The 25,876-nt window shown below is 39.4% G+C and overlaps 1 protein-coding gene across 3 annotated transcripts in view; it reads left to right on the forward strand.

The window, feature by feature from the left end:
• LOC149451104 (transducin-like enhancer protein 4) overlaps positions 1-25,876 on the forward strand; it is a 224,396-nt gene that overhangs the window by 170,636 nt on the left and 27,884 nt on the right. For all 3 annotated transcript variants that reach the window (XM_089691104.1, XM_089691105.1, XM_089691106.1), the window contains 7 exons: positions 1,460-1,513; positions 1,648-1,800; positions 3,746-3,875; positions 6,907-7,097; positions 11,272-11,348; positions 16,154-16,403; positions 18,611-18,858. In XM_089691104.1, coding sequence (XP_089547230.1) covers positions 1,460-1,513; positions 1,648-1,800; positions 3,746-3,875; positions 6,907-7,097; positions 11,272-11,348; positions 16,154-16,403; positions 18,611-18,858 — 1,103 coding nt within the window. The remainder of the gene's footprint in view (positions 1-1,459; positions 1,514-1,647; positions 1,801-3,745; positions 3,876-6,906; positions 7,098-11,271; positions 11,349-16,153; positions 16,404-18,610; positions 18,859-25,876) is intronic.

The following is a 25,876-nucleotide window of genomic DNA, read 5'->3' on the forward strand; positions in this document are numbered from 1 at the left end:
AAAGTACAAAATATAATTGGCTATTGATATTAACAAATAATACTGTAAAATGTTGATCAGTGGAGGGTATTCAATTTGTCATAGAGGATCAGAAAGAATTTTTCTCCTGTTGAACCATTTGGGTCACTCACATTTTTCGTCTTCTTCTGGGTCAACTACAGCTTTAGGGTTCTGAGAATGCCATTTTTCCCTTTATTCATTTTTGTCTTTTGGTAGAACTTGATAGAAATGTGTAATCTTTTTCAACACAATGTTCTATCTAGACAGCTGATGTTGTATGCAAATCACTACTATTCCAGCAAACATTTGGGGAGACCTCTCCCAAACACATTCGCCCATCTCCTTCTAAAGTGATCAGTTGCTTCAATTGCCAGTAGGGTCAGACGTTGGCATCAGAATTTAAAAAAAAAAAATAGTTGTGACTTTTATACAACTTCAGCTGTCTTTGTGTATCTGCTGATCATTTTGACAAGAAGGTAGCTTCTGCCCATGTATATTTTGCCATGAATTTAGGTTGTATTGCCCAGGTTTGTGGGAGGTTTAATTAAACGCCTGGGATAATAAGTCTGTAGCCACAGGTGCTGGATATGCTTCCAAGTCTTCTGCATATGTATTTTAAGCCTTATGCTCCGGCAGTATGCAATTATACTTGACTGTTATTCCAATGTAAGCAATCCTTCAAGTGTAGAAAGGCTGTTGGTATAGCTATGAGCAGTCCAGCCTTCTAAATACCTGAAGAGCATGCTTAAACCATTGTGACACCCAGTGGATGTGCAGCAATGTCTGTGCTTGCATAGCTGCCCTTAAGTTTTGGCAAGTCATTAAGCAATCAAACATATTCCCAGAGATTTGAGACTTCAACAAATATGGCCCCCATTCTCATAGGAGCTTAAAATATTCCTTTTAGCAGTTTGCAGCATATAGACATCTATATACAGATTGTGCTTTGTACAGCAGGCACATGTGCATTCTTGTTTTGAAACCAGTTCTTCTTTTGCCATGTGGATACATATGCACATAAATGATGGCTTTGCAAACCTTTCCATTGTCTTCTCTCACAGTGTACAGTACTGTGCATCTTTCACAGTCAATAACAGAACATAACTATGATTGCAGCCCAGCTGTTGATCACCTTGGACAGGGAATGACCCTCTGTGTTTTGTCCGAATACCATTGTGATATTCAAATCCATCTCTGTTTGTCTATTTAGCAAATAGGTCAGCAGGGCTTCAGAGCACTTTGCAGTACTAAAATGGGATTAAAAATGACAAATCACAAAGACCTAAATAACCCTGGTCATATGAAATAGTTGGTATGCCTTGAGAGACTGATTTTTAGCTAGATTTGTCTGTCTAGAGGCATTTAAATTTTTTATTCAGTTACTAAACGTTTGCATAAACTTTGACTAGCCTCCCCTTTTGTAACAGTGCGTTTTACAAGTGTTTTCTTCTCTGTGCAGGACAGTGATGGTGAAAAGAGTGATGACAACCTGGTGGTGGATGTTTCCAATGAGGTGTGCATTCTACTTTGGTTTTGTTAGTGTATATTTCAGAGTTCATAGCCATTCTTGTGTTTAGAACTTTACACAGACCTTATACTCCTTTACATAGTAGTGTACTTAAATCATTTTTGTTTTAAACATTGAAGGACCCCTCTTCTCCCAGAGGGAGCCCAGCACATTCTCCGAGGGAAAATGGTTTGGATAAAGCTCGGCTTTTAAAGAAAGACCCTCCAATCAGTCCAGCATCTATTGCATCCTCAAGCAGTACTCCCTCATCGAAGTCCAAAGAACTCAGCCTGGTAAGACAAGATTTATGTAAAGCCTGTCTGTTAGGTGTTCTGTATGGCTTGGCTAAAATGTTTTTGTTGTATGACCACCCGGCACCACGCTGACCAGCTTCCCTGTCCCTGCTGAAGAAGAGCATCTCCACAACATGATGCTGCCCCCACCATGTTTCATGGTGGGGATGGTGTGTTCAGGGTGATGCGCAGCATTAGTTTTCCGCAAACTGTAAATGGGACTTCTTATGGCTTTCTTTCAACAATGGCTTTCTTCTTGTCACTCTTCCATAAAGGCCAGATTTGTGGAGTACACAACTAATAGTTGTCCCGTGGACAGATTCTCCCACCTAAGCTGTGGATCTCTGCAGCTCCTCCAGGGTTAGCATGAGCCTCTTGGCTGCTTCTCTTATTAATATTCTCCTTGCCCGGCCTGTCAATTTAGATGGACGGCCATGTTTTGGTTGGTTTGCAGTTGTGCCATATTCTTTCCATTTTCGGATGATGGATTGGACAGTGGTCCATGTGATGTTCAACGATTTGGATATTTTTTTATAACGTAACCCTGCTTTAAAGTTCTCCACAACCTTATCCCTGACCTGTCTGGTGTGTTCTTTGGCCTTCATGATGCTGTTTGTTCACTAATGTTCTCTTAACAAACCTCTGAGGGCTTCACAGAACAGCTGCATTTATACTGAAATTAAATTGCACACAGGTGAACTCTATTTTGAATTAGATGACTTCTGAAGACAATTGGTTCCACTAGATATTAGTTAGGGGTATCGGAGTAAAGGGGGCTGAATACAAATGCACACCACACTTTTCAGATATTTATTTGTAAAACATTTTGAAAACATCTATCTACTTCCATCCACTTCACAATTATGTGCTACTTTGTGTTGGTCTATCACATAAAATCCCAATAAAATACATTTACGTTTTTGGTTGTAACATGACAAAATGTGGAAAATTTCAAGGGGGTATGAATACTTTTTTCAAGGCACTGTATCTTCCTTCCCATTATACTTCAATGAACTACAGCACACTTTCCCTCATGTTATGGAGGGTGGGGATGTGTTACGTAGTTAAAACATACTTCCTTCCTAGGGTGGCATCACTGCTTCCTCCATAGATACTTTACGGTTAGTGAGTGTTGAGTGTAGCCATAAGGTAGAAAATATTTTACTGGTAGGATCAGCAAGTGAATATAAAGGAAACCTAGCTTGAAGAAAAAAAAAAAAAACAAATGCAGCCAGCCACCTCCTCTATGGACTGGTAAGTTGCATATTACATTTTGTTCTTGGGTTTAGAAACAATTTAAGGAGTGGAAAAGGTTATATTTGCAAAGTGGGCATTTTAGAATGAGATTTGTAACTATTAGCTATTTTTACAGTGATGCATATTTTCATTCAATAAGAGTATGTAGCCCATAACCATATTTATTGTAATTGGGTGCATGAGATAATATTTGTATATAAATAACGGGGTCCAGAAATAATTGGAATATTGAAACCTGGTAGAAATGTTCTCCTTAAACATTGTAGCAAGCTTTGTTCCACTGCACAGCTTATTCCTTACAGGCGTGTTTCCATTCATGCTGCTCTGGTTACATAGGTCTGCTGTACACTCCTATGTTATGAATAGATACTTGAAAGATATGACTGTGAAAGCACATATGTTATGACTCTTCCATTAGGGATGTTGACTTTAGCAGGGTGACTATTTGAGGTTTGCTGTAGAGTAAACCATAGAGTCAATAAGCTGTTTACTTTTGGAAGGATTCAAGTCATTTAGCATGTTGTATCCTTTCGTTCAGCTAGAGATTCATTTTGCTGGTGCCTGTGTGGAGCTGATGTAACTCTTACATGTTTTTATTATGCAAAGACAAGCATGTTTGTAGACAGGAATTTGGATTGATTTATCTATTTTACCCTTCTTATTTCACCTTTCATTCACCTCCTGGAAGAATGAGAAGTCCACAACTCCTGTTTCCAAATCTAACACGCCCACTCCGCGAACTGATGCACCCACACCTGGCAGCAATTCGACTGGACTGCGGCCTGTTCCTGGCAAGCCTCCGGGTGTCGATCCATTAAGTAAGATGCACCCCATTTATGCTTTGTCAAAATGTTCTTTACTATGCTGATGATGAATTGACGTCACAAAAGTGTAAAGTTGTCTCCTAAATATGGGATTCCTAGAATGCATAGTCCATCTAAAACTGATCTTAACATAGCATGGTTATCTAACTGTTTAGCGTTGGCACAGTAAAAGGTGTTCATGCAAAAATGTTCCTGAATGGTTTTCAAGCTGTAGGATAAAAATTTACGGGGTTCTAAAGGCTCATTTGCATGGCCAATGACGGATGTATATCTCCATGATTGCCATATTTCTACATTGGGTATGGGAAGGGGTTTCCAATCAATTGTGGACTGGAAATCTGTACAAATCAATGACAATCTGCTGCTGTTTGCATGTAATTGCACCTATGAGTGATAACCTGAAACTAGGGATGGATGTCCACCCCTGTACCTAGCTGTCTGTGTCCATGGGCACACATCTATCTTAACTGTAGGTAATCACTCCATGTGGGATTACATGTGAACCACTGCGGACAGTAGCAGCCTGTCACTGATTTGTACAGGCTTTCTGTCCATAGCTGAATATACATGCCTGGCCATACCTACAGCAGAAATACTTTTGCATGGGTGGTGAATGGCCCAAATGCACTGTGTGCATGAGCCCTAACTGAAGGTCCAACTTAAATATTAGAACTCTCAATTACAAAAATTTGCCTATGGGATTTTAGAGAGACTGCACTACTTAATCAACACCGAGTCAAAAAAAAATTCTAAAAAAACTAATTTTTATTCATATACAAATATAATTAAAAACATATTACCAAAAGGCACATCAAAATATGATGGCTAGTTGCATGATAGTGTATACACATAACAGGCTAGACAAACGATATCCTGACACTCGACTCAGGAGACCGTGATCTTCCATGGGATATCAAACCAGATACAGACTGTATAAATCGAATTCAAACATTCTTTTGTGACAAACCATTGAAATGCAATGGAGAAAATGACATGAGGCACACTCAGTCTGGGAGTTGTACAGAGAGCAGGGAGACACAAAACAAGCAAATAAAAATGGCCACCTCCCCAAGTCTATAACTGGCTTATGAAACAAGGACACATAAACAGGCATCACATAGTGAATAAAGGGGAGAGAACAATGTTCTTGGACAACTTGCCAGCCAGCTTGCTAACAACCGAATTAACCTGTCTAACAGTATACGTTTATAACAGGGGTCTAGTTAGCACACGTTTACAAATACATACGTAAGCCACAGAGCCACGTCACAGCACCCTGATAATCTGTGGTCCTAACTCTACAATTTGAGAGTCCCCATAGTAGAGGCACATGCATTTAATGGATAGATCACAAGGGCCACACTTCTGGAAAATTGGGACGAGTTGTCAGGTATGTAATAGATGTCTGGAATAGACATAAACTTCTATAGTCTGGCCTCAAAGATCCACCGTGTACACAGCCCCTGCTCAGTAAGAGGAGTTGAGAGGCTTAAATATTACTCATTTTTTATAATACATAGGTAATAACGGATTGGGTGCATTTTTCCGGTTCTCCTAAAGATATCTATAAAATGTGCTATCCTTATGAAAGCTCATTTTTTAATTTTAGGAAGCTAGTTAATATAACAAATACATGTTGAAAATACAATCTAAACAATAAGGCCGGTATACTGTATCTAATGACCTTTCTTCTACTTTACGTTCAGAGAAATATTAAAGTGTTACTAAACCCACAACAGTAAAATCAGTCTGTATATGGAGTAAAGCATGCTTGTTATACTCACTGTGGAACCTAAGCGGTTAATCCTCTGCATTGTGTTAAAAGGCTGTTTGATCCTGACTTTTTTCTTAGTTCCTCTCCTTTTTAAAGCAACCACCTCTTATCTCCTGATAAGACAGACTGAACCGTAGGTATTTGCACATGCTCAGTTTGGTGTGTATGGCTAGAGAGGGTTTTTTTTTTTTTTGCCAAAGTGTGCATGTGATCAGCACAGGGCCAATCGGCACTGGTCAGACAGAGGTCAGGGGTTTTGCATCTTTCTAGAGCAAAAAGAAATCCCCTACAAGCTTTAGCTAGTTCTGGGCTGGACATTGATAGAAGTCACAAGCGAAAGGTAAAGAGAAAAGTATTTAGCAGTTTATATTTACTGAAATAATTGCACTTCCATGTTCTGTGTACTGTGGGAGACCAGATATAATGGATGCAGGGTCCCATAGTTAAAAAAAAGTGTAACAATACATTTGTGCATAAATGAAACATTAGCGAAGGGATTTAGATGCTGCCATTTCTGATTTCTTCTGAAAATGCCTGGCCTGCTGGCTAAGCCAGTGGATTCCATACTTCAATCTTCTGATTCGGAACAGGTGCACAGATCTGACCTCTTTCTATGTGCTTAGTTTGAGCTTGCCCCTCAAAATAATGACGCTAAGGCCAGCCAGGTGACCAGCATTTTCAAAAGGAAGCCAGCCATTGCAAGCTATATACTGTATTTCTCCTTGTTATATTTCATTTAGTTTTGCTTACTGAATCTCATGTTTTAATATACTTTGTCACCAATGAGCCTTTTACATGTCATAGGAAGTGTACACAAGCAGTGAGTGTTCCTGCTGAAGTTCCTGGTCTTTGCCACTCCTCCTGCTGCACAGTCTGTAATGTAAAATAAAATAAAGAAGCTAGTCTGACCTTTTTAAAATAGTCACAGCAGGTTGGTGAAGCAAAGATCTCGTTTGGAAAGCAATGCTGCCAGAAACCTGTACAGCTTTGGAAAACTGGGGTGCTACTATTACACCAGCTTTTCTTACATTGCTGACACATTGATTTTGAGAGAGATACATCTTTAAAATCCATATTTATATTATAATAAAATAGTAAAATTAAAAAGGTGTAATAAAGTATTCAAGTAAACAAGTATTTAGATAAATCTGTTTAAGGTTTTAAAAACATAATGATCTGGAATAAATATGTCCTTTTTTGTTGGTACGTCACTGTTCTAATGTATTCCATTTTCGTTTCTATTTATTGCAGCTGGCCTTAGGGCCCCCATGGCAGTCCCATGTCCTTATCCAACACCATTTGGAATAGTGCCACATGCTGGTATGAATGGGGAGCTGACAAGTCCAGGAGCAGCTTATGCCAGTCTTCACAACATCTCCCCGCAGATGAGTGCGGCAGCTGCGGCAGCTGCAGCAGCCGCAGCTTATGGACGATCCCCAGTGGTAAGAGCCTTGTATGCTGCTAGTATTAGCACTTCTTCCTGTACCTTGCAATTAGTATATTAAATGTCAAATGTGGTGTTTACAAGTACAGCATTTGCTCTACAGTTTCTAATATAAAAATATTGTGAATGATTAAAACATTTTGTTTTATGTGAACATCAGATGTCTGTCTAATGTTGTAACATACAAATACTTTTTTTCCCCCCTTGCATTAGGTTGCTTCTTTACTCCATGTGGTCTGTTGTACACCTATAGTAGATCTACCTGACTAAACCATTTTTAAAGTTACTTTTTCATTTTTAATAACAATTTAACTTAAAAATTAAGGAAATAATTCTTGCTTCATTCTTTTCAAAATTCACAGTAAAGTGAGCACAGATGAAATCTGTATGAAATGTTGCACTTGAATATCTAACGTTAATACCAGATACAATTGCCCAATAGAAGTGTATCTTCATAAACCTTTTGGGTTATCTTTTTTGCTTGGGAGCACCTGATTAGCTAGTAAGCATTTTGCCTGGGCACTATGTCAGATCCATAAGGAACTGAGCAGCTGTCCAAGTGCTTGTATGCTACACTTGTGCTCCTGGTTTACTATAAATCAAAAGAATGCTCTTTACATGTGTCCATACGTTGAAGAATGTGCTAGTTTACTAAAGAATGTTTGATGCATTGAAAAGTAATATTTTTTTTCTATGACAAAAAAAAGACTGTGTGCATCAGGATAGTTCCCATACACTGACAACATTAGCTGCATTGTGATTTGTTTCTTTCCAGATGCAAAGTAAAAGGTGATCTGATGAGAAACAAGTTATATTTGCAAGAGTTAGGCCGGCCACAGATTACGCAGTTTTCTTTCCTTCCACCATGGGTGAAAGGAAGTCTTCCCTGTCGGCAGAACATGATTAAGCTGGTTGTAAAGGCTCAAGATTTTTTACCTTCATGTTTTATGCATGAAGGAAAAAAAATATTCTCTGTGCAGCATCCCCCCCAGCCACCCTAATACTCACCCAAGCCCCCTCTCGATCCAGCGATGTGCACTGGAGTCTCGGCAATCCCAGGACTCCCTCTCATTGGCAGAGACAGCAGCAAGAGCCATTGGCATTGAGCCAATGAGAAGAGAGAAGGTGGGGCTGAGCTGCAGCTCTGTGTGTGAAAGGACACACACAGCTGCATGCTGTGGGGGCACCCGACAGGAGTGGGGAGCCTGGAACGCTGGTGGGGGACACCGGAAGAGGAGGATCTAGGCTGCAGAGAGCAGGTAAGTATGAAGTGTTTGTTTTTTTTAATAAAAAAAAAATTAAGCCTTTAATATCACTTTAATGTTGCTGGCGTAGCCAGTGGTACTAATAGCTTGGGCAAAAACCCAACGTGTTGATAGTACACAAGTTGATTGATTGACTTGTGTACAACCAGAGTGCCCATACATGGATCGAAATTTGTCCGGTCCCTGCTGAACCAGCCAAATGTTATTTATTTTTTGTTTTTTGGACCTGATCGGACTCGGAGTTAGGCGGGTAGAATCTGACACAACTGGAAAGCTATGAAAGGTGTTACTAAGAACAGCAACACTAAAATAGAGGCTAGAAAATTCAGTAGTCCACTAATTCACTGATTAGCAGTGTGGGTCAGGTACCCAAACAAAATAGATGAAAAATACCTAGGAAAGAAACCTAGAAAACGAAGGAATTATCAACGATCCAAGTAGTGTGACTAAAAATGATTCTTTATTAGTACATGATACAGCTTTGAAAAAATACAACATTACACGGCATATTAAAAGATAAGCCAAGTAGAATAATCTCTACCCAATACCTTAAAAAGTAATGACAATCTTGTCAGCGATGAAAGCAAAAAGTCCGGACAGGAAATGACTGCACAACGTAGCTCAAAAGTTACTGTTGGTAAAATTAGTCGGTGAGAGCTCCCCCACCCCAGCATAGGGGGTATTCAACAATAACCAGAATACATTTACACCTTCCTGTCCATAGCGCTCGGGACCATTGACCTTCTGATCTGGTCCAACTGAAAAATGGACAGGCTGACCTAATCGAAATGCCTGTGTGAATGGAGCCTTACGCATTTCCGTAAAATGTTAATGTTCACTTTGATTCAAGGTGCCTTTTTTAATTTTTGAAAAGAGCTGATGTTGCTATATTCACTGCATTGTTTCAGTCCATTGTCATATTCAAAGAGAACCTCTATTGTGGAAGTTGTGCCCAAAAAAGGCAAGTAGAGGATAAACTAGTTACTGGTATTGCTTCTGGCCCACTTGCAGCTGATCTTTTCCCCATTACTGATTTGCCATGTCTCATTCCATACGGTTTCTCTGTGCAGAGGTGACTATCTTGGTATTAAAGCATGGCTTTGCAGTGTTTTCCTTGCAGTGTGTATTTTTAAAGTGTGACAGGTATTTTCAGATCAGAATAAATGACTTCCAAATTACATAATTTGCCCATGCATATATAAGGTTCCTGTCCTATCTCATAACGTTATATTTGGTAACCCATCCTTGTTAAAACAATGTCTTTTCATTGCAAACATGAATTTTTCAATCCCTCCTGATCACTCATTAACTTTTGTGCTGAAAATCTTGTCCAGATGTTATGAGATTTTTGCATAAACTTATCGGGGTGTATAGTTTTCTATGGCATATTATTTCTTTAGGTATGGTCATCAAGAGAGGGCAGAGACCAAATGGATTTGTTATAATGACTGGATTTCCCAAAATTCTAACATCCCATCTCTGTTTACTGTCCCTCAGATTAAAGTGATTCTAAAGGCATATTTTTTAATAGAAAAAATAACAAACATGTCTATACTTACCTGCTCAAAAACATGTCTGTACTTACCTGCTCAGGGCAGTGGTTTTGTACAGAGCAGCCCGGATCCTCCTCTTCCGGTGTCCCCCACCAACGCTCCAGGCTCTTCCCTCCTGTTGGATGCCTCCACAGCAAGCAGCTTACAATGGGGGCGTACGCTGCTTTGGGTGTCAATTTACATATGGAGTCGCAGCTCAGCCCCACCCCCCTCTCTTCTCATTGGCTCACTGGCTGTGATTGGCAGCAGTGGGAACCAATGGCTCCCGCTTCTGTCTCAGCCAATGTGCAGAGGGAGTCCTGGGATAGCCGAGACTCCAGTGCACATCACTGGATGAAGAGGGGGCTTAGGTGACTATGGGGGGGGGGAGGGGATGCTGAACACAGATGGCTTTTTATAGAATGCATGAAAGTAAAATCCTTAAACCTTTAGAACCACTTTAGGTTTAGAATGCAGGCATCCGCAGCAATGTCTTCACTTTGTCAAAATGCTTTTAGGTCTTTAAAGGAATGCTACTTTATGCAGAGTTTTATCAGAGAACCTTATATAATTATAGTTGGCAGCCCCCCTGACCCCCCCCCCCTCATAAAATGTCCCCATAATATTGGTTTTCGGTTTGACCGCTTCCCCTCAGCCCTATAGCAGAAGTACGTAAACTGATAATTTACATGTATTGGGATTTTTTATTTTAGCAAAAACATGTAGCAGAATATATTTTTGCCTAAATTTATGACTAAATTTGATTAAAAAAAAAATAAAAAAATTACTAGATCTGTTTTATAGCAAAAAGTCAAAAATATTTTTTTTTTCAAAACTATCAGTCTTTTTTTTGTTTATAGCGCAAAAAATAAAAAATGCACAGGTGATCAAATACTACCAAAAGAAAGCTCTATATATGGGGAAAAAAGGACATAAATTTCATTTATGTACAGTGTTGTCTGATCACACAATTGTCAGTTAAAGTAACGCAGCACTGTATTGCAAAAAATGGCCTGGTGAGGAAAGGGGGGGTAAATCCTCTGGAGGGCAAGCGGTTAAAATTGAAAGTTTAATGTTGGAGGCATAGTACAGTGATGGCCGACTAGAACGCAGGCCATACAGACTGTACAAAGGTATATTGTTTGTTTTGGGGGTTTTTTTTTTTTTTGGTTTTTTTTGTTTTGTTTTTTTTGTATTTTTGACAACAGAATAACTTGGACACTAGCTACATTTGTTAAGGCATAACACTACCCGACATCTGCTATTTGTCCAACCCAGCAGAGTACTGTGTTGTAGGTCAATCACAGATACGCATAATTGTTTTGAAATTTGTGTTTTCTGTCAAGGTAATTCTTTATTTTCACTAAATGTCTAGGTTGGCTTTGATCCACATCACCATATGCGGGTTCCAGGAATTCCTCCAAATCTGACAGGCATCCCAGGTGGAAAACCGTAAGTAGTTTTCAGTTACCTCTCCGCTTATATTGTATTCCCTATTTCCTTTTGTAAGTTTAATTGAAAATATTGTATTCACTATAATTTCTTTTGTAAATAAAATTTAAAATAAAATGCTCAAAATGGATTTTTGAATGCAACTATTTTTGGTTGAGCGGTTTTAGATCCGTCTGCCTAGAGAAGGAAGTGTGTGTGTACAGTGGATATGAAGTCTATCAAAATGTCAGGTTTCTGTGATGTAAAAAAATGAGACACAGATAAATCATTTCAGAACTCTTTCCACCTTTAATGTGACCTATAAACTCTACAACTCAATTGAAAAACTGAAATTTTTTTTTGGGGGGGGGGGGGGGTAAACATATAATGCGGTTGCATAAGTTTGCACACCCTCTTATAACTGGGGATGTAGCTGTGTTCAGAGTTAAGCAATCACATTCAAAATCATGTTAGATAGAGGCACTTTAAATGATGGCAGATGTGTGCAGACTCCTGATTAACCCCAAATAAAGGGCAGCTGTTCTAGTAGATCTTTTCTGACATTTTCTTAGTCGCATCCTACAGCAAAAGCCATGGTCTGCAGAAAACTTCCAAAGCATCAGAAGGATATTATTTTTAAAAGCTATCAGTGAGGAGAAGGGTACAAAAGAATTTCCAAGGCATTAGATATACCATGGAACACAGTGAAGACAGTCATCATCAAGTGACATTACCAAGAACTGGACGTCCCTCCAAAATTGGTGAAAAGACTAGAAGAAAACTGGTCTGGGAGGCTGCCAAGAGGTCTACAGCAACATTAAAGGAGCTGCAGGACTGTTTGTTGTCACATGTACCACACAGCCAGTACTTGCCAATCTCCTGTATTCTTCGTATGTCTGTGCTATGGTGTAGAGTGGCAAGACGGAAGCCTTTTCTTGTGAAGAAAAACATCCAAGCCCGGCTAAATTTTGCAAAAACACATCTTGGAAAATGTGTTATGGTCTGATGAAACCAAGCTTGAACTTTTTGGCCATAATTCCAAAAGATATGTTTGGCGCATAAACAACACTGCACATCACCAAAAGAACACCATACCCACCGTGAAGCATGGTGGTGGCAGCATCATGCTAGGGGCTGTTTTTCTTCAGTTGGAACTGGGGCCTTAGTCAAGGTAGAGGGAATTATGAACAGTTCCAAATAACAGTCAATATTGGCATAAAACCTTCAGGCTTCTGCTAGAAAGCATAATATTTTAGTTTTTTATTTTTACTTCCCTCCACCTAAAAGACTTCAGTTTGAGTACAACTGAGTTGTACAGTTTGTAGGTTACATTAAAGGTGCAAAAAGTTCTGAAATGATTTATCAGTCTAATTTTTTTACATCACAGAAACCTGACTTTTTAACAGGGGTGTGTAGACTTTTTATATCGTGTGTGCGTGTGCGCATGTGCGCATGTGTGTCGTTGATACCAACACTTGCTGGCACCTGTTTTGTTTACACTTCAGCTATCAGCATGGGAACCATGGACCAGAGCATTTTTTACATTTATGCTATGGACCTGTTTATTTGGCAATAATATATATAATATTTTTTTTTTTGTGAATATTGTCTTGTAACAATGGCATTTTTTTCACAATACTTAAATAATGTTAGTGCACATAAAAAGTGCACATTTTATTATATAATTTGTCCTGTTTAAAATGACACTAAAGTCATGATTCTGGTACAAAACATTGAAAAATTGTTTACAAATGAAAATTTTTTTTTTTTTCAATCTTGCGCTTTTTTTCAATGCGAAACGTGTAAATGTATGTTAAAGCTGTAAAAAGATTAATAAACAAAGCAAACAAAAAAAAAGTTTTAATCTTTTTAGAAAATAGAGATAAACAAAAAAAAAAAACTTCAGGAAAGTAATTAAATGGAGGTAGAATAAGGAGTTAATTAGGGTTGATTAGAATATATTAAGTGTTAATAAGTTAACAGCAGAACATTTAATTGGAAAAAATAAAACTAACATAAAAACCTTTTTACTTGACATGTTGCTTTTAACTGACTTTATCTGCAGAGAAGTTCGTCCCTTTGATTTGTAGATAAACAGATACAAAATGAAACAACATTTCTTTCTATCTTTCAGTTTTAGAAGCTGAGCAATGTTGATGAAGGTAGTCAGGCTGCTTTTTTTTTTTTTTTTCTGTTTTCTTTTACAGCTCCAATTGCCAACATGTTTACACTTCAGATGTCATCAGGGAAACCCCTCTGACAGCTAAATTAGTCATTGGTTGTTAAGGACGCAGCGGCCCCACTCCTTCACAACCAGGAATTGCCAGCTTCTTTTAAATTTACATTTCGGCTGTCAGCAGGATTCTCCCGCTAACAGCTGAAATGTACATTTTAAAAAATGCGTCAGTTACTGGTTGAAGAAAGACGGCAGTTACTGGTATCTGTACAATCTTAATATATAAATATAAAACTATATAGAGAGATATATAGATATAATTTTTTAATTTTAGCGCTCTTAAAATGTGTTCTTGGTTTAGGGAAGCTTTAATTTGTTTCTTTTATGATGTGCCTTGTTTAAAGAATAATTGCTGTGGTAAACACCGATGAATTGCTTATAAATCAAAACAAGAGCTGCTGTAAATGCTCAAGAGGGTCATGATGGTTAAAATATGATTAGGTAGGAATATATCATGAAAATATGAGGAGCTGTAATGAAGCACTGCTTCCTTATGAGAGCTTACAAAGGGGAAATGACAGTCAGAAAATCAATGATTTTTTTCTTTTTGCTGGACCTATTGGATATTGTCAATGGACATTCTGGCAGATTGCATATACTCATTTGGTAAATTTCAAAATAACTGGGGATACAAATTTGATCTAAATTATGGATAATATGATCATTTTCTAGTTTGTCAGAGCTTTTTCGTTGTGGAATTGTAGAAGGAGGCGCCTAAGTGCAGACAGTTTTGCAGCAGTCTAAATGTTGAGTCTCTTTGCATCACTAAACACGCTGAAAGTCAGCTGTACCAGGAGCATTGGAATCATTTGGTTGCCATTAGCTCTGCAAATATCCCAAAATAGGTGTTTACCTATGTTCCTACAAGAAACGGAAAAGAATTGCTTTTCAAGGACACTTGCTAAAATGATTATAATTAGCCTCTGGATTGCTTTTCCCACTGCCTTCCGATGCCTCGCCGGGTTCTCCCATACCACTGGGGAGCCTGGGACTAAAGCCCGCAGTTCCGCCGGCATACTATAGAGATAATCCAGTACTGGAACATCCTCAATCATCTCTCTCATTCTGTGCATGAAGATAAAAAACCTGTGTGAAGCAATGCCCCCAGCCCCCTCAATATTTACCTGAGCCCCATCGCGAACCAGAGATGTGCATGACAGCCTTGGCTGTTCCGGGTCTCTGCCTTCTCATTAGCTGAGACAGCAAGCAGAAGCCATTGGCTCATTCTGCTGTCAATCACAGCCAGTCAGTCAATGAGAAGAGAGGGGGCGGGCCAAGTCACAACTCCGTGTGTGTGTGTGTGTGAATGGACACACAGGGCAGTGGGTTCCCCATAGCCCGCTGCTTGCTGTGGGGCAATCCGACAGGAAGGAGGGACCAGGATAGCCTGCGGGAGACCTGAGAAGAGGATCCAGGCTGCTCTGTGCAAAACCACTGCACACAGTAGGAAAGTATAGACACGTTTGTTGTTTTCCAATAAAAAAAAAAAAAACCTTTTTTAGATTCGCTTAAAAAAATAAAGACAGTATAAAAATAAAACATTTTAAGGCTCCCTGTTCCCCTGTGCTTGCACACAAAAGTGAACATATACATGGCTCACATATGCATATGTAAACTGTGTGCATACCACACATGAGGTATCGCTGTGAATATTATAGCAAGGGCAATAATTCTAGCACCAGACCTCCTGTGTAACTCTAAACTGGTAGCCTGTAAAGGCTTTTAAGGCGTTGCCTGTGGAGATTTTAAGTACCGTAGTTTGTCACTATTCCACAAGCAGTCGCAATTTTAATTAGGAGTCTATTTACTTGGCGTAACATCATCTTTTATATCTTACCCAACAATTGGACGTTCTATTGTGTTTTTGTGCATTAAAATTCATTAAGCTGTATTTTTGCAAAAAAAAAAAAAAAAAATTAATTTTGAAAAACCGCTGCGCAAATACTGTGTGACATAAAACATTGAAGCATCCACCATTTTATTCTCTAGGGCCTCTGTTTAAAAAAAATTATGTTTGGGGGTTAGAAGTAATTTTCTAGCAAAAAATGCTGATTTAGTTCATGTAGGAGAGACGTATCGGAAAAGGCTTGGAACTGAAGTGCCACCTTTTGTCTTTTTGGTGGAAGTAGGATATATAAATATCATTTGTCCCCAATTACATAGTTTGTAAGGTTGAATAAAGACACTGGTCTATCCAGTTCACCTGTGGGTGTGTGTTTATGTATCTCTTGCTGCCCAAGTCTATGAGCAGATCTGTCTCTGGTTATCTTGCTGTAGGCTTGCTTTGAAGAGATCTTCTTGTCTGTGCAGAATTCTGTCGACTTCTGTCCTTAGACTGCAAGACACTCAGTCCAGTATAATTAAATGAAGATGTGTGCTGGAATGGACCTTGAAATTCAGGGTCAGGGTGTGGTGGTAATACTTGGCACATGCATTTCTCTTAAGTGCCATTCTATCTTAAGACTTCTCCTTTATTTTTGTTTTTTTCTTTAACTATCTACTTGCAATATAGTAGTAGCGTTGGTACAAAGTTTTACCTGCCTAATAATAATACACTGTTATACATTAAACATATATTTTTTATTTTTAGAGCGTACTCATTCCATGTAAGTGCTGATGGGCAGATGCAGCCGGTCCCATTCCCTCCTGATGCTCTCATTGGCCCAGGAATCCCTCGACATGCACGGCAAATTAACACATTAAATCATGGGGAAGTGGTCTGTGCTGTAACAATCAGCAACCCCACAAGACACGTTTACACTGGTGGAAAGGGATGTGTCAAGGTCTGGGACATTAGTCACCCTGGAAATAAAAGCCCTGTTTCTCAGCTGGACTGCTTGGTAAGTGGAAAGAGGGTAAATGGTAAAGCTTGGTTTGCAGTAGGTTTTCTTTATGCATGTTAAGATGTTTTAAACTCAGGTCATTGTTTGTTGCTACATAGTTCTTAAAAATGTCTCTAGCAGTTGATCTGAATCCTGTTGTGATGTCCTTGACATAGACCTTCATGTATACTGTATGGTTACTGCCCAGCCTGGTACAGACAGCCATGGTAGGAATCAATGTGTTGGTAGATGCATGCCTTCACTGGTGTTGACTGTCATGTGCCTTCCCCTCTCCCCCTCCCTCCTCGCTCTCCCTCCCTCCTCTCTCTCTCCCCCCCCTCCTTTCTCCCCCCCCTCCTCTCTCTCCCCCCCCTCCTCTCTCCCCCCCCCCTCCTCTCTCTCTCCCCCCCTCCTCTCTCTCTCTCCCTCCCTCCTCTCTCTCTCCCCCCTCCCTCCTCTCTCTCTCTCCCCCCCTCCTCTCTCTCTCTCCCTCCCTCCTCTCTCTCTCCCCCCTCCCTCCTCTCTCTCTCCCCCCTCCCTCCTCTCTCTGTCTCCCTCCCCCCTCTCTCTCCCCCTCCCTCCTCTCTCTCCCTCCCTCCTTCCTCTCCCCCCCCCCCTCTCTCTCTCCCCCCCCCTCTCTCTCTCTCCTCTCTCTCTCCCTCCCCAGTAGGCAACATAGGAGAAATGAGCCGCTTCTAATTTAATTTTTACCAAAACCAGATACTTTAGATATTTTATTGGCAACACTAATAGGGGCACTAGAATTGACAGTAAAATATAATTCCCATTGCACACAGAGGCAAAATTCTGTCTGCTGAAGCCTCCTTTTCCTGCTGCCTACCCATCATCTTATCCTGTTGGGACAACCTGACCACCACGGGAATATTTCAATCATCACAGTAACTTCATTTTTTTTCAGCCTCTTTCTCCTTTAAGTTACTTTTTCCAAGCTTCAATATTTTAGTTTTATTTTAGAGACCCTGTTGCCAGACCATTTAAACAACAATCTCTCTGCTTGTTGTTATAATAATAATACAGGATTGATATAGCGCCAACAGTTTGCGGAGCTTTTTACAATATAAAGGGGGGCAGTGCCATTACAATAGTTATGAATATGATATATGATTACATGTGCATTGAATGCATTTTAGGTATGTTGTTTATCTGTAAAAGCCTTCCTTGTTTAGATATCCAGAAGGCCTGAGACAGCTGCTACGCTCCACTATCTTGTAATAATGATGTCCTCTTGGACGCAGAGCTGTCATCCAAGTGACTCTGTAGTTTTCCCCTGCACTCTTTCCTGGCAACTACTTAAAAGTTATGTATGGAGGTCATGGAAGGAGCAGAGGAGCTGGGCCAGCACAAAGAGTAATTAGAACTTTCCAAAAGAGGAGAGGGCTTTGGCATGCAAGGAGGGAGGGGGCGTGCTAGGTAAGTGGCTGTCCTTAGTCAGGTTTTCTAGCTAGTTTAAGGACACATTGCAAGTGAATAAAACAATTATGGAATAAAAATGCTGCAAGTAAGCATTTACAATACTTCATTTGTCTGTGCTGTAGCCAACAATTCTTTAAGTTGCTTTTTTTAAGCAAATATCTGAACAGATGTTTTCATTTTCTAACCTGCACTAGTAAATGATTACCTGGAGACTGGTTGCTGTGGGCCTTGCCTTCGTTATTTTTTGCCTTCTGGTTTTTACAGATTGTCCCAGAATATCCTATATTTTCTCACTTGGTATTAGTCATTCTGTCTTCCCCTCTGAACTGTTCGTCTTGCAAACAAGTTGTACAGTTGAGCTCTAAAAACTTTGGGTTGACATTATAACTTCACATTTTGATGCTAATTAAGATGAATTATCTCACAACACTAAATTTTCTAGATCCACTTTAAGTACTTGTCTAATGTCATGTAATTTTCTGGCATTACTTCACTTTATCATTGTCATAACTGCAAATGGCTCATTAAAATCAGGAGGGAATGTTTGTGCTTTTTAGAGCTTTCCAGTGTAGTGTTTAACCCATCACCCGTGAGAATCTTTAGCTGCAGCTTGTTTTTCTGGAAGTGCAAAGGATATTTTGAAATCTTCTTGCTCTTTTACAACTCATGTTTAGTCAAGTAAATCCATAAAACACTTGTATGTGAAAGTGACGACAGGCTTTGTAAATGCTGCTTATATAGTTTTTAACTAAAGTACCGATTTCACGTCTCGGTGCCTTTTGTCTCTGCAGAACAGAGATAACTACATCCGCTCCTGCAGATTACTCCCTGATGGGCGCACTCTCATTGTCGGAGGGGAAGCCAGCACCTTATCCATATGGGACCTGGCAGCTCCCACCCCGCGTATAAAAGCAGAGCTGACATCATCTGCTCCTGCTTGCTATGCTCTGGCTATCAGCCCTGACTCCAAGGTCTGCTTCTCCTGCTGTAGTGATGGCAACATTGCAGTGTGGGACTTACATAATCAGACTCTTGTAAGGTATGTACATCATTGCTCCATAAACTTTTAAAGGGGACAAACAAAGTTTGTTGAAGCATATCTTTTGAGTTTATAATTTAGATTTTTTTTCTTGAACATTATGTATTTTTATGTTTGATATGTTTTCCTATTTAATATTTTCATAACCTATGGCTTTGTAGAGTCTCTGATGGCTACATTTATACCAGGAAGTGAGTTAGCTTTCCTGCTACAAGACTGCTGAGATGCATTAAGCAGCATAGAAACTTTGTTTGCAGGCAGTGTGAAGAGAATATAGGTTTACAATGAAAGGGAAAAACCATAAACAGAATCCCTGTGGAGAACTACTAAGCAGGATATACAGCCATCATTTGTAATGAAAAAATATGGCTGTCCATATATGCTGTACTTGCATGATTATAAAATATACATCAAAGCATGCACATTTGTTAACATTTATATTTGTTGATCTTTTGCAAATGCATTGTAAGTAAATGGAGGCACACCAACCTTGTGCAGTACCATAAAAACGCTTTAAAAAGTAATAAAATGCCAATGTATTCGCAAAGGTACACAACATAGTGCATGTAACAGAACCAATCCCAGCACAGGAAACACATCCATCTTTAGGGGTACATCTGACACGTTTCAAGGGCAGAGCCATCTTCTTCAAAATAGGTCTTTCACATGCATACCAAAGAACTAAATTCTAAAACTAGATCTAGGCATTCCGTTTAAAATGAGTATTTGACTTGCCTTAACCACTTGCTGCCCAGCAGTTGAAAGTTTACTGCTGGCTGGCGGCTCCGCCGTTCCTCTGCAGTGTACCTGTACATTGTGGGAGAACTTCCGGGTTTACAGGCGCCCACCCCCTTCAGCTCGTACTGTGATTGGACACAGCACAAGTTTTTCAGCAGGCTTACAGCCAATGATTTTGGCTGTGAACCTGCTGACAGCTGTGGCCAACCACAGCACAGAGATCAGTGTGTCAATAAACATAGATCTGGCTGGTTCTGCTCTCTGATCATACTTACTGTTCAGCGCTGAGATCATGGGGAAAAGCCAGTCAGTCTTTGAGTAAAATCAGCACACATACATTTGTTAGACACACAGTTAACCCCTTGATTATTCTGATCACCTCTGTCACCCAGCCAGTGTCATTAGTACAGTGTTCTCACTGAATTAGTGTCACTAGCGACGTCAGTTAATGTGCCTCCCAGCCAGTGTCAGTTAGCACCAGTCCCTGCCACACTATCAGTCACACTGTAAGTCGCTGACCACCACCATTCCTAGAATAGTGTATGTTCAGATCAGTATCATAGTCATGGTCCGAACTATACTAGTGTTCCCAAAAACAGTGCTAAATGTGGAGGTTTTTTTATTTTTACCAAAGACCTGTATCAGAATACATTTTGGCCTAATATTTTGTAAAGAAATTACATTTTATTTGATGCTTTTTAAAATTAAGTAGAAAATATATATATTTTTTTTTTTTCAGTTTATATAATATAAAATAAAAAAACCCAGTGATGATCAAAGTCCACCAAATGAAAGCTCTGTTTGTATGAAAAAGATTATATACATTTCATTTAGGTACAGCGTTGCATGACTGAGCAATTGCCAGTTAATGTAGAACAGTGCTGGATAGCAAAAAATGGCTTGGTCATGAAGGGTGTAAAACCTGGAGGTCAGGTGGTTAATGTGAGCCACTCTGATCCTAAAACCTGTTTAGTAGTTTGACAATTGGCAATCAGTGTTAGTTTGTTATTTGCATGTACCTGTGTTCATCTTTATTTCCGTTTTATGTGCACCTGAAAAGGCCCCTAGATCAGTAGTGGTCAACTTGAATATTATAGAGTGCCTCCTGTGCAGCTACCAACATGTCAAAAGGCTACATGATAGCGGACCACCAACACTTTAGAGGGCTGCACAATAGCAGTGTGTTTTTTATGTGTTGAGGTGCATTGCGTGTAGTATGGCAGCCCCTTCAAAATGAATGAGCAGCAGTGCAATTCATTGCCTGAAAATTTTAGTCCTGCTGCATTTTTTTCAGCCTGAAATAGTGCACATTGTAGAAAAAAGTTGGGAGTAAAGTAAGCACCATCATTGGCTTCAGTAATCAAAAAAAATAACCCACAGCAGTCATGCCAGTGACCACAATAATAACCCCCAGCTTTGCTGTCAGTGGCAGTATAGTTAACCCCACACCCACCCACACTCTGGTTAGTAACAGTTAAGTTAACCCACTCTGCACCGATGCTCACTGGCAAGGTTATTTAGCTCCTGTGCTATAGTGCAGCTGCACAGTGTGCAGTGATAGTGTTTTTTACTTATGGATTCTCCATCCTAACCATTTCCTGAACATCTGCAATCTGTTGTTGGCAAGCTTAGGAGTTTGTTTTGTGAGATAATTTACCTGGGCCTATGTATAGTGTATTGGCTTTACCTGTAATGTACTTGTGCAAGTTTCATTCTGTGATATGCATTCTGTCATACTAAACTAACAATGACATGAATGTCTTCTCTCTGTGCAGCAGCACTGCCTTTCAATGTGTGCATTGTGATCCATCTATAAAACATGTCACTGTGTTGTGGTGCTCTATTCAGTCTTTTTTTTTTTTTCCCTTTATATCTCAGGGCCAATGTATCAAGCATTATCTTCAAAGTACCTTGTGCTTCTATCTTGTGACCTCAATGGCAGCAGTAACTTATCTAAAGTCTACAACATTTCCGGCCTTTTTTTATATATTTTTTTTTTCCTCCTATGCTTTGCAGGCTGGAGGCAATATCTATCTGAAATCTATCAATGAACTTGATAACTATTGTTTGTGTCAGTTGTCATTGGTTTTGAGCAGTTATCTTGAAAGAAGTATATTCACTGTAAATGAGTTTGGACACAGATTCCAACATGGAAAAAGATCTTGCTTGTCATGTAGTGGGTTTCAATTCTTGATAAAAGCAGTTAAAGGCATTTGTCTCTTGGACACTCCAGCCTCTTCCTTCTGTCCTGCTCTTCTCAGTAGTTGACAGTCTTTCATTTCTAATTCTAAGTAGCACTTGGACGCAATGTACCCAATAGGGGAATGCATTTAATTTTTTAAAAGATAATATTTTTACTATAGATAAACGTAGTTTGATTTTTCTTTATATCAGCGCATTCCAACATTATTTTTTTTAAATTGGTAATGTACTTTAATGGCTAAGTTCACCTTTTGAAAAAAATAAATGCACATTTTTTTGCACGTATCGCAGAGCCCAGCACGGCTGTGCTGTTTTCAAATTGTGACAGCGGGTATGGGCGAAGGATCCCCCATCCACTGTAATGGGGGGTGGGGGGAATGGGGAGGGGGAAATCTGCAGAAGTGTAGGAAACACAACATTTCGGTAAACAATACACTAAAGTTAATTGGTGTACACAGATGCAATAAATTACCCAATTTTTTGGCAAACTATAAAAGATGTTGCACCGAATAAATAGATACCCAACATGTCAAACCTTAAATTTGCATGCTCCTGTGAAATGGTGACAAACTTAAATACCCTATATTTTTCATAGGTGACACATTAAAAGGCCCCGATAGGTCATCAGTTTAGCTTTATGAAGGAGGTCTGGTGCTAGAAATACTGCTCTCTCACTGGTGGGTGTGGCAGGAAGTCAGCTTGTCAGATTCACACACAAACCTGGTGGCTGCAGCCAAGAGTGTGTGTAAACCCCCCCATGTTGGGTTTTCAAAGTTTTTCTTTTGTTACTTTCAAAAGCAGCTACATCCTGAGCAGAAAAGCCTGTTGTTCCCTGCTAGTATGTGAAAGAAAGGACCTTTGCTCTCTGTGTGTAAACTGTGTTCTCTCTGTTGAGGTTTGACATGCCCTCTACTGAGTCAGACCTAGAGTTCCCCAGTCAATGGGGAGCATGAACTTTGCTAATGGGAAAGCTATGACTCAGCAGGAGGGGATGTAAGACCTTTGCAACTACTTCCCAGAGAGCAAGAGTCCTTCTCTGTACCATGCTGGCAGGCTTTTTTTTTATTCAGGCTGTGGCTGCTTCCTGAATAAAATGAACTGTAAGACATTGCACACCTTTTTTTATTTTTAATGTACCTGGAATGTATGCAGCTGCTTTAATCTGAAAGTCCAGTTGGGCTTTAAAGAAGAAATCTCACAAACAATTTTATAGTTTAAATTATTTACTGTAACCCTAAACTCAGGTTTAAAAAAAAAAATTTGTTCAAATATGCATTCTTGACTCAGAATTAGTTTTTATTGCTTTACTTCATACCTTTACTTCTCAGCTTAGTCCTTGACCTGATCATGTATGAGGGAGGTTATAGTGGCCTGTTAGGATCTCCCCTGGATGGTGCCCTACAGCTTAGCGCCTGAGGGGGGTCACAGGCTTTTTTATATCATTATATTATCATTATACCCTGCTCTGGACTACGTGTTCTATATATGACTATATGTTCAGGAGCAGCTGTTGTTGTGATCTTTATGTTTTGGTGTTTAGTGTATGAGGGAAGTTTTGTTACTTTCCATGCATCCATCCCTGTATTACACTAATACTTTCATCATTCTCATTGTATGATTGGTCTGGTGCTGGTTTAATCCTGGCGCTTATGCCTGGTCAAGTCTGGGTATAGGAGTTTTTTGTTATTTATGCATTTTTTTCTTGCCTAGAACATGTTATAGCTTACCAATGAGTCATCCATACAGTTATCTTTCAACTAATGAGTTTTCCCCAGATGGGGATTTACCTACTTGGGGCCTGTGGCGTGTGGTACTATTTTTTGTGTTTTTGTTTTATACTGTTAATTTTGTCTGTGTTCATAAAGACGTTTTCATTCGCCATTGATCACCCTCTCCTTTTGTGTGAATTATTTCTCTTGAGTATTTACAAATTCCCCATTCTGGTTGAGTCCAAAACTAGTCGTTTTTTCTGTTAGTTTCACGTTGTTATTGCTTCCAACCATCTCCAAATCTTCATATTTATGGGGGGTTTTTTCGGCTGCTGTGATCTGTCTTCCTCTTAGTGTGGCTATGTTCATTCTCCATGGTCTCACTTTATATAAAAACATACAGCGAGATGGACTAGGGATAATGGGATTTTTATTGTGTATAGAGACAGTGCACACTACCACAACTAGAGTGCCTTGCTTGTTCCAAACAAAGAAGTATCGGGGAAAAAGTAGACGTATGGGAACTCGCAGAGAACATTAGGAGTCAGAAAAGCACAGTAAGAACTATTTCTAGAAAAATGGATAACAAGACCATAAAGTAGTGGATGTGTGTAGATTCCTTTTGGAGAATAAGGATATTGTTTAGTGCCACTTTAGTTCCGTAGGGACCAAGTGCATTTAGCACTTAGTCCTGTTCAGATACATTTACCCATTGCTAAACAGCCTGGTAGGACAGTTTGCCCTCCTTTGTCCAACAGCTCTGCTTGAAAGGAGATGAATTTGAATGACAGTGCTGGTCTGTGGCAACATGGACCAGTCAAGTGCCAGTGCTGCCATTCACCACACATCAAACAGCCTGTGGTGCAGTATGTTTGTGGCTGCTTGTAAACATACACTGCCCTGGCCAATGTATTGCACAGCTCACAATACTGAGTGTTCTTTCAGTTCTGTGGAACTGTCATACTCTTCACCAGCCTGACAGCACTGTTTGTTCATTCATAAAAGTGACACATCACTTGGTGCCTCAGCACTGTATGATCCATCTGCATAAACTGTGTATTTACAGGCAGCCACAGATAAATCACATGATTTTTTACTATTAGGAATGCAAATCTGTGCTATCAGGGCAGTGCTGATTGTTCATTCATAATGGTAAAAGAACAGTCACCTTAGAGATGGGGTGAGGGCACAGTGCTGGCTGTGTCTCCCCTACAGGCTTACCCATAAATTGGGCTGCAGAGTGGGGCAGAACTAATACCAGCAAAAGAGATTTTAATCTGCAACATGGCTAATGATTAGAATGGGACCAAATGCAATATGCATTTGGTCTCTTGGGGGAATAAAATACAAGGAAAAATGTTTCTTCAAGTATATCATGTTACTACTTTGCTCCAGTAATTGGTGTGCCCCATATTCTTTAGATTTAAAATTTATAGTTTGAATTTCAAATTGTGATGTTTTCCAGATAACACTGGATGTTTTCAGTATATAATTGCATTGTTAAAATAACACATTTTAGAAATATTTAAGTTTTCTGGAGGCAGCATGTATAATGTACATACCCATTCTACTTGGTTGATCTCTCTAGGTAAAACCTTTTTTTTGTCTCTGGAACAGGGCTCCCAATTCTATTCAAACATACTGTACATACAGTTTAACTGTAGTGGCATTTTAGATAAGTCTTAAACACATTTTTAATGCTACTGAAAGATCATTAACCAGTGAACTTGAATGGGAAAATGCAAGTTGTTGGACCAATAGAAAATGATGAGTTATTACATCCCTAAATGTTACACTTGAAAAAAAGAGAAGAAATCCCCAATGGGACTTTATTGGCACCAATACATAGGTTAAAATGTTCATATCGATCTTTATTAAATCTTAATAAAGATTGATGTGAACATTTTAACCTATGTATTGGTGCCAATAAAGTCCCATTGTGGGGTTCTTCTCTTTTTTTTAAGTGTTACTGGACCAATAATACATTAGGCACTACATTTTCTAATAAGCACCACTGCCCAGTGCATCATATACACAAGTATTCTTAGAAGAGCTATTTCTGCATTGAAGACTCAGAAGAATGTAGACTTAGGTGTAAACTAGCCTTGCTCTGAATAGGTCTTTTACATCATATTAAAAGTGAAGGGGGGGGGGGGTAAACTAATGTATGCTTTTCTAGCAAGTTCTCTGAGTTTCTCTTGGCACCCAGAGCAGTTTTTTTTAGGAGTTTTGAGAACTGCTTTGAGGTGATCTCCGTGTAGAATATTATTGCAGATCAGATGTCATTATATTATAAATTGAATGCAGTGAAGCACTAAGGACTGAAGAGGTCAAGGGGAAAAATGGGAATATTTTTCCTCTGAAAGAGG

This window comes from Staurois parvus, unplaced genomic scaffold, assembly GCF_062004578.1.
Source record: "Staurois parvus isolate SC_StPar_1 unplaced genomic scaffold, SC_StPar_1.0 ptg000549l, whole genome shotgun sequence".
Taxonomy (NCBI): domain Eukaryota; kingdom Metazoa; phylum Chordata; class Amphibia; order Anura; family Ranidae; genus Staurois; species Staurois parvus.